This window comes from Lygodium microphyllum, chromosome 27 (assembly GCF_053477565.2).
Source record: "Lygodium microphyllum isolate KBCC chromosome 27, Lygodium_microphyllum_v1.1.10, whole genome shotgun sequence".
Taxonomy (NCBI): Eukaryota; Viridiplantae; Streptophyta; class Polypodiopsida; order Schizaeales; family Lygodiaceae; genus Lygodium; species Lygodium microphyllum.
In genome coordinates, this window is record NC_141161.1 from 9,340,532 (window position 1) to 9,355,741 (window position 15,210).

Sequence of the window (15,210 nt, forward strand, 5' to 3'; positions counted from 1 at the left end):
AAATTTACCTGCGCTCGCAAGTTAGTGTTATCAAGTCCAAAGATGTGTGAAATACTAGTCTGACAACCATTAACTTATTTGTCACAACTTTTAAAAGTTCACGGAGTACCCTACAAAATGGTGGTTCCATAGGAACTTGCTACACATCATATTCTCTCTCCTGAAGCATGCTTCTCTCTACAGAGGTTTCATGGCATGGGCTGTAGGTGGCTAGGTCCAAACAAACTTAACGTGTGCATAAATGCTACAAATAGAACTCCACATGTACATGCACATGGCGGGGGCTTGAGTAATCGAGGTATCACTTGATACCTCAAAGAGTTGGGGTTTAAAGCAAGGGGGTCATGCGCAAGCCATTGAAGTGCGTGTGGAAGGGTTCTACTTTGTCTAGGCATGCTTGGTGTGATATTGGCACATTGGAGCTGCTGGCCCCTCAATGTGAGAGGGCATTATCATTATTATTATTATTATTATTAGTAGTAGTAGTAGTAGTAGTAGTAGTTGTTGTTGTTGTTGTTGTATTTGTTTTTCTAGGAAAATAAAGAAAAGGGCAAAGGGCGAATTTTCTCATTGGTAGTGTTGTGACGGCTCTTTAGGTCACTCGAGTTTTGAACATGAGTCTTCTGTCCTACCCCTACCCCTACCCCCGAGAGAGAGAGAGAGGGGGGGGGGGGGGAGGGGGGGAAGAGAGAGGATTCGCAGAACAGCGTGACTGACACGTGTCCGGGGGTCTTCATCAAAAAGGCAATATGAGCTGGCAGGCCGCGCTAAGGAAGAGGCAAAAGCTGGAAGGGGGCGGTTTTATGGAAGCCAACTCAGACGGTAAAAAAAAAACCACAGGCACACACAAACACACACACACACACACATACACTCTCTCTCACAGCTGTGTTGCAGAAGGAGCCAGTAAACGCCGGCAAAAGAGGGAGCGAGCGAGCGAGCGAGAGAGAGATACCCGTCTGAGGAGCGAGAGAGTTCCATCTGAGGAGGAGAGAGAGGGAGAGAGAAATCCGTCCGAGGAGGAGAGAGAGTCCCGTCTCTGCGAGAGGTAGCGAGACACAGAGAGAGAGAGAGAGAGAGAGAGAGAGAGAGAGAGAGAGAGAGCTTTCCTTTTCTCAATGTCTACTGGCTCCTACGTTCACGGCTGCCTGCCTCAATGACTTGCTCCTCCGACTGCCTCCCCCCTCCGCAGACCGTCTACCTCAGCGACCTCCGCCGCGACGCCTGCGAAGCCTCCACATCCGGCGGTGGTCCGCCCGACACCGGTCTCGTTTCAAAATGGAGAATGAAGGATCGGGTAAGTGCCTGCTTCCCTTTTCCCCACCGGAATTCCTTGCTGTTTTCCCCTAATCAGGAAGGCTTGTGCACTTGCACCGCCTTCAGAAGGTCCTTGTACCACTGACATTTAAAAATTCGTATTGCGTGGTAATGAGGCTTACGGAAAGAGACAAGATCTGGATAGTTAGACACAGTTCTAATTCGGGATTGTCTCTGTAAAGAGCTGGTAAAAATAGATACTTTACGCTTAATTTGTCTGTTGTGAGAGTAGGATGCTATCTCCTTAGCTAATCAATGTCGAAAGGTTTAGGGAAGGCCGTTCGCAATAAACTACAGTCCTGAAGGAACCCTCGCTTATGCATGTCATTTGCTGTGTGGCCCTTCTTATTTCGTGTGCTCATATTTGAATTTTCTGTTCTGCTATTCTTGATTGCTAGGTGATTCTATTGCGTTTTACATGGGTACTTTGTTGTGCTTTCCATGATTTGAAGGCAGCTCACGAGCTGCTCTACAGTGACGCTTGTTTTCCGGGTGGGCTAGGGGACGAAGGAGGTGGGTAAACAAGCTTCAAGCATGGGAGTTGGTCAAGGTGACTAGTTTAGGAGATCCAAGAAAACCAGCATTGTTTTTCCCATCTTACTATGTCTATCTCTCTCATTCTCCCTCTCCCCTCTCTCTCTCTCTCTCTCTCTCTCTCTCTCTCTCTCTCTCGTCTTGCAAATCCCCCCTTTTTTTTCACGAGGGAAAATACTATAAAGTCTTTGTGACCTAGGAAGTATAAGGAAAATGTTGGTACAAGTCACATAAGATGCATCAAAGGAATGAGGGAGGACAATGATAAGTGGTTTTGGTTGTGAAGAAGACATTGTTGTTATGATTGCATAGGTGCTCATTAGTCGTCTGCTAAACCACTTGGAGTTTGCAGCATAGACAACTTTGCAAATGTTAGAGACCTCCCAAAAGAGGAAAGAGCTTGATGCCTACATAATATGGCAAGGGTTGTATTGATATTAAATGCACCTATTCACAATCAAAGATTTGGACAATAGAGATGTAGAAGTAGAGCCCCAAGTTGGCAAGGCCATTGCCTTCCACTTAAGATACTAGGGATTGTTGGTGAAAATTGTTAACAATGAAAAACGTAGGAAAACAAGAGGACTTGATGATTTGGGCTTCTTTACCTTCCTTAGAGCAATGTCATCCTTTGAAGACACCTCAAGCCTCATGGGCCCTACTTTTATGGATGGCATGCCTTTAAAGAACCACACATGGCTAAGAATGCAACAACTAGTCTTCGAATTAATCTTGAAAGAAGTCTTTTATGAACAATTCGTTTGGAAAGGGGGAAGGGATCTAGATTCGCTTGGCCTTTGGCAAAAACAAAGTCTAGGACAGCCTCATGTAGTATAGATAGTTTGCAGTAGTGATGTTGGCAAATTTGTTGTCATGATGGGTCACCATAGCATCATGATGCCTTCAAGTAGTGATTCTAGGCCGTCCAACTTTTCAATTCGACGCTCCATTTTCGGCATCTCTTAATTTATTTTTAAAAGTTTTAGCATTCACCTTTCTTTTGTTCCATGATAGTTGTTTTAAAAAAGCAAATCGTTGATGATGTCAGATGCGATAAGTGATTGTATACCTAGGATCTTTTGATTGTGGAATCTTTGGCTCTTGAAATTGTTAGATTTAGGCAAAAATAACACTCATAAATCTCATCTTGTTAGGAAATCAAATCTACATGCTTGAGTAGATATCAACATACCAACAAACCTAGATAGAACAAGTGTTTCAAATCTATGTTCATCATTGTATTTGCAATAAAAGTTCAAGTAATGTCCATATTTCAAAGATTGCTCACAAAGGAGAAAAATCAAACATATCTCTTATGAATGAACACAAAATATAGTTGGGAATTTCCCCTTCAATATCTTAATCATCATTTAGGTCCAACCTAAATCTATATCTAAGCCCAACTTGAATAAGCTCAAGTCCAACTCAAACAGAGATTCTCTAGGCTTTGTAATTTACATAATGTAGTGGTGCATAGCTCATCCAGTGAATGCTTTCTAGACAATCTCTGTAGGCATTATTATGGTTTATTTGTCTATAAGCGTTATTATGATTTATTTGACTCCGTAAATCCATCCATGGCTCATCCCAAAAAAGGATGAGTATGCACATAGAAAAATAAAGTGAAAGCACACGATCAGCAAGACACACGAACAAAAAGCAAAATCAAAACCAGGCAACAAATCTATAGCTACCACAAACGGGTAATGGGAATGGGAATAGAGAATGCCATAGGTATTAGAAGTGGATGTAGTGATGGAAGCGTGGAAAACTGCTGTAATAGACTGTTGAATACAAGAGAAAGGAAAGAGAAATATTCTGAAAGAAAAGAACACTGCACAAAGAACTGAGAAACAAAGAGATGGTTGGGAAATGGAATCCATATACCAAGATATGAGATAGTACAGAACCAATGTGAGTGACTAGCTGTGAAGCTATTGGCACCTACTCGTCTTCCTCCACCAGAACTTGTCAGATGATAAATGTGATGACTATGGAGGAATGCATGAAGTAAATAGGCAAAAATAATGCCATAAATAGCCAGCATAAAATGCCGAAAAGACATCATAAAATGCTAGATAAAATGCCTAAATAATCTAGAAAATATATTGTTGCCCTAGTCGAGTGAATCACATGCACAAACTCAACCATGAACTAACATAACTTCTAACACTCTCTCTCAAATCATGAGTAATTTGATACAATACAATATACAATGATAAGGTCCCATTATAGTATATACAACAAGGACCATTAGAGTAGAACCGTAGGTACCTAAGTAGTGGGTGTGCAAGCCACCACCAAGGTGTCTCGGACAGAACTTGATGTTGATGTTGGTTATACGAGCTTCTGAAAATAGAGGAGAATCATAGTAGCTCTCAATAGCTGTCAAGAATGTCTTGCAATAGCATACAAGACCAACCCGTTAAAAATGCCTCTGAACATATGTGACTATGGATTCCTCGCCTTTAGCCAGAGACCTCCAAAGTGTCCCCCCTCATGTAAGCTCAACCTAGGAGCCAATCCTGCTTTGTCAAAGAATCAGTTCATCATGAACTTGGATGTCAATCCTAGCTCCTGTATTTGAACATGCTAGACTTCGGTCGATGCATTAGGAAAACCCCTCTCGAGAACCTGCGCACATGTATACCTGTATAGATGAGGCTCTTCGACCCCATCTCACCACCCTCTCACACTCCCTTTGTGGCATTGGAGAGTCATGAGGGATGATTGCTGTCAAAGAACCAGCTCATCATGAACTTGTATGTGATCATGTCTACAGAGACTGATTTGGAGTTCCAGGCGATCATGGACAGGAAGGTGCTTGTCCTACCGGCTCTTCCAACGGATCAAAAGCTTGATGGTGACAATTATTGCATCACACTTCTAATGCTGCGATGACAGCTTCCCAGGCTCGAGAGTGGATTGTGGATAGTGGTGCCTCACGGCACATGACTCCTTCCGTTGGTGTTGCCCATTTGCAACCTTCGCGTGGGCAGATTCTCATTGGAGACAGCTCTTCTGTGTCTATTCCAGATGGACGTGGTGGTACCCACACCTCTGAGGTGTTGCATGTGCCAGGATTGGGGTATCATTTACTTTCGGTTCATAAGATTTGTGCTCTTGGCCTCTTGGTGGAGTTTGACAGTGATATTGTTGGAGTCCTTGATCGTGGATCGAGGAAGGTTCTAAGTTTTCTTCAGCTCTTACTTCTCAAATATAGTCCGAACTATGGCATGCTCAGTTTGGCCACCTGAATTATGAGTACCTTCGGAAGGCGTTGTGAGGGTCCTTTGTCCAAGGCTTGCCGGACATAGTGGTGAGTCATCAGCCATGTGTCTCCTGCATTCGTGGGAAACTACATCAGGATGCGATTCCCAACAAAGCTTCTAGGCGGTCTACTTCACCCATGGAGCTTGTATCTACAGATCTTTGTGGCCCGATGAGGACCGAGTCCTTGAAGGGGAGCTTGTACTTCATGTTGATCGTAGATGACTACAGCAGGATGACTTGGGCCTATTTCTTGACTTTGAAGTCGGAGGCTTTCTCTCATTTCAAGGATTGGCTTCTTTTTGAGGAGAATCGTTCTGGCCGGCGATTGAAGACCTTGTGTTCAGACAAGGGAGGTGAATTTATGTTTAATGAGTTTGCTCGTTTTTGTGCAGATAGGGGCATTCACCAGGAGTTTGCTAACACCAACACTCCCCAAGAGAATGGCATTTTGGAGCGGAAGAACCGAAGTGTGATCGAGATGGCACGCACCATGATGGAGCACCGATAGACATCTCAGTTTCTGTGGACCGAGGCAGTAGCTACCGTAGTTCACATCCTTAATCGATCTCCCACTTCGGCCGTTGACAGGATGACACCTTTTGAGGCTTACTTTGGGACTAAGCTTGATGTCTCTTATTTTAGGATCTTTGGGTGTGATGCTTATGTGCATATTCTGAAGACATAGCGTGATAAGTTCGAGGTAGCTTTGTGATGACAGGTTTTTGTTGGCTATAGCTCCCAATCCCAAGGTTATTGTTTGTTTGATCCCGTTAAGCGGGATGTCTACACGAGCTGAGATGTGCGGCTCGTGGAAGTACCGGCCACAGAGGGGGGTGAGGAGCACCCTGTCCTTGGAGATCTAGGGGAGAGTTGGGCTCCCGAGATAGTTTCTTTAGAGCCAGAGCCTCTTGATGGAGATTCTTCTTCGGATTCAGAGTCTTCTCTTTCACCGGCCACCCTCAAGGAGCTTCCAACGGTGGAGGTTTCTGAGTTTTCAGTAGATGGAGAGCGACGGGGAGAGGTTCGTTCTCCTCCTAATTGGGCCGGTGATACCCTCCGCAATTCGGGGATCGAGGGGGTCCCTGAGGAGTGGGAACCGTAGGATGGACCGTGGAGGTCATGGAGGAACCAGGCACATTCTTCGGAGCTTGTATGCTCCAACTATTGTTTGTTGACCCGTGTTATGCAGGATCAAGAGCCCACTTCAGTGAAGGAGGCTTTGCATTCTGATCATTGGCGGAAGGCCATGGAAGCCGAGTTGGAGGCTATTGAGAGGAATGGCACTTGGTCTCTTATACCTCGTCCCTCTCACAAGAAGGTGATTGGTGTCAAGTGGGTCTTCAAGACCAAGTACCTTAGCGATGGTTCTTTGGACAAGCACAAGGCTCGCCTTGTTGCTAAAGGTTTTGCTCAGCGCCCAGGCATTGATTTCCATGATACTTTTGCCCCCATTGCTCGTATGGCAACTATTTGAGCTGTTCTTGCCTTGGCTAGCCATAGGAGATGGCCTGTTTATCAGTTGGATGTGAAGTCGGCCTTTCTAAATGGTGACTTGCAGGAGGAGATCTATGTTGAGCAGCCTCCTGGCTTTGGATCCTCGGATGGGAAAGTTTACAGGTGACAAACTCCCAAAGATCGAAGGTATCAAGGATACACTCCACCTTACACGACCAGAGCAAGTAGTTTGAACCATCAAGCCGGTTCCCTTTGGATAAAGAAGGGAGTATGGGCATGTGTATAGAGAGCGCCATGAATGGCATACGAAGGATAGTAGAATAGGCCTTTTGTGAAACATGGAGAGAATGGGGAGGAGAGAGATCTTGTATAGATGGGCTAGGAGATCTCCATTCGTTGCGTGAACTAGCATGAAAATCTCTCCGTCTCTTAGAGGAAGGGTTAGAGACCTCATCCTCCGAGTCAACAAAAAGTTGATGATAAGACATCTTCGATATCTTGTAAGAGAAACCCCCTTAGAAACTGCGTTTGGACAAGATGGGCCCTTGAACAGTAAAAAATAGTTGCAAGATCTTGAAAGATTTGATGTAGATGGTCCGTTTGGAGGAAAATAACTGTCCCTTGCACATAGAAAGGCTGCTTTGCTGAAAACGATGATGTAGAAATTTGTCGATTGCTAATCCGGTCAGTCGCTTGTGTCACCAAAGTTATTGTTTGCTAATGCATACAATAGCTGGCAGCAAAACACAGGAAAAGAGGGGAGAAAACAGGCTGGCTGTATGACAGCAAAATGCAGATGTTGGAGGTATTTGGAGCAGTCTGGGATGGTCACCTACACTCTGGAGTGGCCACCTCAGCAGTAGACGGTGTGCTGCAGCTCCACACAACTGTGTCCTCTCTTTTGGCGATGATACCATGTGAGAGTGCACAACGGAGGAAGGAACTTGAACACATAGGAAGAGAGAGACAATTTGCAAAAGAAGAAGAAAAGAAACCTGCACCGAACAAGGAAAAAATGTTGAATATAGAAGGAGGATTGATCAATCCTTGCACGCAGTTCGCAATGTTAGTGAGGGAACCAAATCAGGCTGTGATGATGGCAACACTAGAGATGGAGGAAGATGATGGAGTTGGAGTGCCCAATGTGCATATGCCAAGGAATGAAGATGATGACATGAATGATTGCCAAGTGGGGAATGACTATAAATAGCCACAAAAAGCCTAAACTGGCCGATTGAAATCTGGAAATGCCATAAATGCTGGCCGACGGGTATGTAATGCTGGTCGTGGCACAATAAATGCCTAAAAATGCGAGATGGCCACCGAGCCAAAAGGCAACTTATTGTGTGAAAGTATACAACATGCCATCTCCATCAAAGCTCAATTCTTTCTTTGAGCCACACCGTTTTGTTGAGGTGTGTAAGGCATAGTACATTGATATTTAATGCCCCTTTTAGCCAAAAGGAGTTAAACTCTCGTGGCATGTATTCCTCCCCTTTGATATGTACAAAGTGTGATAAGCTTGCATTCAGTGCCATTTCAGCCAAGGCTAAGAAGGCTTTTAAGCATGCAAACACTTATGATTAGTGCCTCTAACCATATGCCTAACAATGACAGCTCTTATCATCAATGAAGGTAATAAATACAAGTATTCTTCGATGGATTTGACACGTATGGGTTTAGGAACATTACTATGCACAAGCTATAGTTTTTGATCAACACGTATAGATCCACTTTTGGGAAATGAAGCAGATGCATTTTGCAAGTACACAACTCTCACGTACATTATGAGAAGGTGTTTTAAACGGAGAGAGATCAAGCTCCATATTTTTACTTCTCAAGCGAATCTGACTACCATAGTTGAGATGACCAAATGGAGCATGCTATAGCCTATAACTGGATGTCATCCATGATGGTGGCATCAACTTGTAATGTATTCTTTGACTCCTCTCATATAAATCAAGCTGATATAGGCCATAATACAAAGTGGCATTCCCATCACTATAGTCATAGACACTACATGGATCCATGTGGAATTTAACCACAAAACTAGCAGGTGCAATGGCTGAAACTGAAAGCAAGTTTTTCTTTACGCTACGCACATACAAAACCTTTTCAAGTATGATAAATTTTCCATCTATTGCAAAAATGGGAATCCATCCAATGCATTGGATTGCATAGGAAGCATGATTTGCACATACAACTGACTTTTCCTTTTGTACATTTGCATATGACACAAACAAGTCACGAAAGGCTGTTATGTGCTTGGAGGCACTTGTTTTCAGCCAGTGATAAGCCATGTGCATGAGAAATAGGATCATATGAACATTATAGAACAAAAGCATAAGATTGACCAATGTCCAAAGTCTCTAAATGTGTTGTTGCATCCTTTGCACTTGCTGAATTTTTAGTAATACTCATGCATGATTACTTCTCTTTTCCACTAGCAATTCTCTTTTTGCATTCCTCAATGCCATGCTCCTTTTTCTTGTAATAATTGCATCTCTTTTTCTTAGCTATGACTTCCCTTTGTTTCTATGGCTAGTTGCAAATGCTTAATTTTCCACATTTATGTTAAGAGAGATTTACCTATGATTGCTCTTCTTGCAATAACAATGACACTAATGTATCAAATGTCCATGCATCAACATCGCCTTTTGCAAGCAAGCAAAGTGTAGTGGGCAAACTTTGATAAGACTCGGGTAGGCTAGCCAAGATTGTAGAAACAAGAGAAGCATTAGGAATAAGTTCATTGATATTTGCAAGTTGTTTTGTTATATATATTTTTTACATGTGTAATGTGGGCATCCATTGAGTCACCCTTAGTCATGTGCTCCATCTCAAGCTGTTTGCACAAATAGGCTACACAAGCCTCATTGTGCACCTAATAGAACGAAGCGAGTTTATATCAAGCATCCTTGGCCATTGTGTAGATTGAATATGCGGAATAACTTGTCTCTTGCACGAGGGTGCAATCAAAGCATGTGCCTCAGCATCTTGTCTATCCCATGTCAATTGATTAGATATGGGAGGTGTGGCAGGGACTAGAGTGGAAGATCCACTCGTGACATAGGACTTGATTTTCCATTCAAAAATTATGTGGATGAATTGGATGAACCTATAGTATTTTGTGTAATAGGGACAGGCTTAACCTCTGAACTAGATACATAATAACCCCAAAGTTCTTTGGCAACCAAAGCATTCTTCATTATGTATGCCCACATTGGATAATTTGTGCCATTCAAATTTTCGGGGTCCCCAAACATATTTAACAAGTTAGTTTGGCTTGCCATTGCTTGCTGTGTACAGCTGAATTTTCACAATGGCGGTTGCCGAATATGTGTTTGTAGGTGCAATAGTATGAAAAACCAAGGAAAATATCAAAAACTTAAAATTTGTGCACAATTGATGATGTCTAAGGAGAATTTGCAGCTGAGAAGACTCTAGTGTCTCAGAATCTCAATGTAGAAGATGTAATTGGCCTCAATGTGGATGGATTTGGACACATTTTCACAAAAGCCCCAAATTTGTTTAATGAAATCTTGTGAAATTTGGGATCGCATGTGAAAAGCCCCAATTTTTTGCCATGGAATTGAGGAATCTTCAGCTCCAAATGGAAAATCCCCAAATTTTTAGTGAAATTTGATGATTTGTGAGAATGCCCCAAATTTCAGCGAAATCCGAGGGAGAAATTAAAGATTTTGTGCAAATTTTTTAATTTTTGTGTATTTTGCATGAACAAGGGCTTATTTATGGGAATAATGCAAATTAAGGCTGAGAGATAACAAAGAAATCATTCAATATTAATATTTAATATTGAGTCTGCAAGATATGAACAGGCCATCAGTTGCATGATGTGGTGGAGCTGATGGACTTGTCGGCTGGAGGTGCAAGACTGGTGGTTCAATGCAGGCAGGTTGGCATCAGGCATTATGCACGTAGTAGGTGGAAGGCTGTTGACAGTTCTGGTGGCACCTGCATGCAGCTGTTGGCGGGTCAGGCAGGCCAGAATTTGCAGGCTGTCAGGAGTGGACTGATGTGGCGCAAATTGCAGGACAGGTGTTGCTGAAAAGTGATGAGCAGATTTGGGCAGTTGTAAACAGGTCGGATAGATGATGCTGGCTGTTGGGAACAGATCTGAACAGGCTGCAGGTCATGGTGTGACTATCAGGTTCAAGAAAGCTGAAGCGGTCACAAACAGGCTACCAAGCAATTGCTGAAGACAGACGATTTTTGAATGGGAAGGAAATATGCTGTCTAGGGTGGGAAGCTTCATGGGCAAGCTGTGTAGGTAGATTTTCAACACAGATAGACCAGAAATAGTAGTAACCAAGTTTGAGACTCGATGGCAGCAGAAGGGATGGTGGCTTGTGAGCAAAGTGGCAGCTGATAAGAGGTGTGGGTTTAATACCACTATTTGGTTATGATTCAGCAGCACGCACACACTTACACACACTCACAGTGAGCAAGTGAACAACAAGGGAGAAGGGAGTTGTTGGACGGTCACATCCCCTATGTGAGAATGATAATGAAAGTACAATCCCTAAGGTATTGAAGTACACACCCATTGACTAGTGTTCACATTATGAAAAAACCATTCTCTAGCTAAAAGGTAAAAAGTGCCTGTGGATAAGGGAGCTTTCACACGAGAACTATGGAGGAACACAATAAATTGTAACAGGCGTACCCTTTGGTAGCAAGATGTGCCTTGTAGCAATTGATGCTACCATTGGATTTACATTTTACTTTGTAAACCTACTTTGTGCCTATAGCACGGTTGCCAAGAGGTAAGTCACATAACTCCCATGTTTTCTTTTTATGTTATTAAAAAAATGGGCTTATTAGATGCAGTAGCAACAAGAGCCTATGCAACAAAATCACTCGAATCATGTCTAGACTCTAGTGGTTGTGTGAGTTTTGCGAGGAAGAAATAGGGCTGTTTGCTGTCCTAAAGTGTCCAACAGCTATCTAGATACATGTTTACCTCTTTAGTGACAGCTCTTTCATGACGAACAACATTATCCAATCAATGGGTTGGATATCAGGTTGTTGATTTGGACATGCACCTTGTTGAGATAGAGGTAATAAGCTCTCAAACATATGCATTGGATCAATCAGTGGTTGATTTTTTGTAGTAGAAAGGTCTGATTTGCATTTTCAGTAAATGCCTCATCTCTACTCACAAAAATTCTGTTTATAGAGGGCTTATACAAACAATACCCTTTCCTCTTTGCAGTATAACCAATGAAAAATGCATTTGATAGCTTTATCTTGAACCTTGTCTTTTTTGTGGTTGTACCAATGCATTTCTAAACAACCAAAGATACGTGTATGGTCACTACTAGCTCACGTCCATGCCAATCCTCATAAGGTGTAAAATAACTCAATGCTTTGGTGGGGAACTTCAATTTAGCTCATATATTGCAGACATAGTAGTATCATTCCAAATTTTTGGGGGTAGCTTATTGTTTGAAAGCATGGAACGTGCTATCTCCATAAGAGTTCGATTCTTTCTTTCAGCCACACCATTTTGTTGAGGTGTATAAGGCATAGTAAACTAATTTATAATGCTTCTTGTAACTAAAACAATGTTAAGTTCTTGTGACATGTAACCCCCCGGCCGACCAATACGAAGAGCAATTAGCTTGCAACCATTGCCATTTTTAGTCCAAGCTAGAAGGTTTTAAGACATGCAAACATCTCTGATTTGTGTTTCAATGCATGTATGCAACAAAAACTTAAATACTCAACAATTACGGGTCATATCATCAATGGAGGTCACATAATATAAACATTCCTCAATGGAGTTGATTTGCATGGGTCCATAAACATCACTAGGCACATGTTGTAATTTGTGATTAGTAGGTATAGCTTCACTTTTGGGAAATGAGGCACAATGCATTTAGCCAAATATATAGCACTCACATATATTATGAATAGGTGCTTTCTATAGAGACAGATCAAGCACGACATTTTTGCTTCTTAAGTTAAGCAAGTTGCCATAGTTAAGATGACCAAACTAAGAATGCCACAACTCGGTGTCATCCATAACAATGCCATCAACTTGTAATGTTCCCTATGATGCCCTCCTTTGGATACAAATCAAGTTGATATAGGCCACTATATAATGTATGTGTGACATCAAGGTCATCTCCATCACTATAGTCATGGACATTGCATCGATTCAGATGTAATTCAATCGTAAAGCCAACATATGCAATGGTTGATACAGAAATCAAATTTCTCTTTATGCTTGGCACATACAAGACCTTTCGAAGTATGATCACTCTCCCATTTATTGCAACAATGGGAATTTGCACAATGCCTTTGATTGCTTACAAAGCATTGTCGGCACATACAACAGATCCCACCTTTTGTACATCTGCTAGTGATACAAACAAGTTACAAAAAGAGGTAATGTGCTTTGAAGCACGTCAAAATGCCTTGTATTTTTATACGATGACTTAGAAACACTATGCATGTGATGAAGGATCATAAGAGCAAGACGCAACAAAGACATATGACTGTTTGATGTCCAAAACTAGCTAGATGGGCTTTTGCATCCTTCATACTCGTTGAATATTCAACAATCGGAATATTGAAGTGCTTGCTCTTCTCACTACCAATCCTTTTTCTTGCATTTCTCAATGACATGGCCTTTTTTCTGGAATAGTTACATCTCTTCTTTTTGGTGCCCTCATCCTTTGTGTTGCGACATGTTGAAGGAGTAGATGATTTGCTTTTGCCGTTGTTTGTTGCCATGATTTTCTTGGTTTTATGGCTAGTTGCTTATGCTTGATTCCATAATGTCCTTAGTGTTGCGACATGCTGAAGGAGTAGATGATTTGCCTTTGTTGTTGTTTGTTACCATGATTTTCTTGGTTTTATGGCTAGTTGCTTATGCTTGATTCCATAATGATATTGGAGTGATTGACTTGTGATTGGTCCTCACCAATGTATATGCATCTTCATGGTTTTTGGCAAGCTAGCGGAGTGTAGTGGCAAAATTTGATATGACTTTGTCTAGATAGACCAGCCAAGACAGTGGAAACAAGAGATGCATCTAAGTTAATCTCATCAATGTTAGCAAGCTGCTCTTGAACGTTCTTTATGCAAGTAATGTATGCATCAATTGAATCACCTTTGGTCATATGCTCTATCTCAAGTTGCCTTGTGCAAATCAGCAACACACTCCTCATAATGCACATGACACAAAGATGCAAGTACATCCCAAGTATCCTTGGCCATTGTGCATGACCAGAAACGAGGAATGGTGTGTCTCTTGCATGATGGTCTAATCAATGCATGTACTTGGGGCATCTTGCCCATCCCATCTCAGCTGATCAGCTGTGGGAGGAGGAGCAGGTGTTGATGATCCACTGGTCATGGAAGATGAGCTAGATGAGCTTGCATCATTCTATGGAATAGGGCCTGTAGGCCTTTCCTTGGTAGCAGATACATAACCCCAAAGCTGTTTTGCAACCAAGACATGTCTCGTCATGCATGCGTGCTTGCGATAGTTGGTTACATCCAACTTGTCATCATTGCCAAACATGATTAGCAAGTCATTCTAAGCTGCTGCCATTTCCTGCTGTATATGGTTGATAGTTTTGACCAGCTGCTGTCCAAAGTACCAATGAGCTCATATTATTTTATCAGTTGGCAAAGATGTTCCAAGGTAGGGTGCAATTGTCTTGAGATTGACGAAGTTTGCTGTCTTGAGTTTGGCATGCTGTTTTTGGGCAGATCTTAGCTTGGCGAAGTTGTTGAGAGCTAGGTAATGATTGTTGAGAGCAGAGCAAAATCTGATTTGGGAATGGCAATGTTGTTCTAGGCTGGGTGATGTAATTTTGGGATCATTTGAATGGTTACAAAGCTGTTTTATGCTTATCTGTTGTGATTTGAGGCGTTGTGGACCTCTATGGAATCATTGCTATTTTACCGAGTTTTACTGATCTTGGTCTTGGTTGGTGAGAGCATCTAGAGACATGTACTTGAGCACTGTAGATGTATGACTAGTGGTATTGGATTGGCCTATTGAGGGCTGAGTTTGGAAAGATAGTGCATAAGGCTTTTTGAGAAATAACAGTTCTATAGAAAATTCATTAATGATAATGAAAATAGCGTAAAGTGCACCAGGCTTTGGGGCCAATCTTTGTTTTTGTTGAGGTGCAAGAGCATTCTGGCTCCACTGTTTGATCTGTTTTTCAGTTGCTTAATTTCTCTTTTAATTTTAAGTGCTTGCAAGTAAAAGTCCACTGCGGTTTGATACACCAAAGGCTGGTTTCAGCTGGTGTCAGTCGGTAGTGTTGGTCTTACCTAATGTGTTGCCACTAGCTTTCAGACATCTTTTTTTGATGTTTTTATTTGGTTAATCAGTATGTTTTTTAGACATGGATGTATTTGTAATATTGGGTCTGCTTTTTTATTCGAACTTGGACTAAGTTTCAAATGTGCTTTCAAATCATCTACAGATGAAAACAGGGTGTGTGGCTCTGGTACTATGCTTGAATATTGGTGTGGATCCTCCAGATGTGATAAAAATATCTCCATGTGCAAGGATGGAGTGTTGGATAGGTATTCTCTTATTTACATTTTTACCCAAAATATGAAATATATATAGTTACTTAG

At 42.0% G+C, this 15,210-nt stretch overlaps 1 protein-coding gene across 1 annotated transcript in view; it reads left to right on the forward strand.

Moving 5' to 3' along the window:
• Window positions 1-859: 859 nt before the first annotated feature.
• The window catches only part of RAPTOR1 (Regulatory-associated protein of TOR 1), a 57,055-nt gene continuing 42,704 nt past the window's right edge, over window positions 860-15,210 (forward strand). Inside the window, exons 1-2 of the mRNA XM_087669588.1 lie at window positions 860-1,297; window positions 15,054-15,156. Of these exons, the coding sequence (XP_087525714.1) occupies window positions 1,157-1,297; window positions 15,054-15,156 (244 nt within the window). The 5' untranslated portion in view covers window positions 860-1,156. The remainder of the gene's footprint in view (window positions 1,298-15,053; window positions 15,157-15,210) is intronic.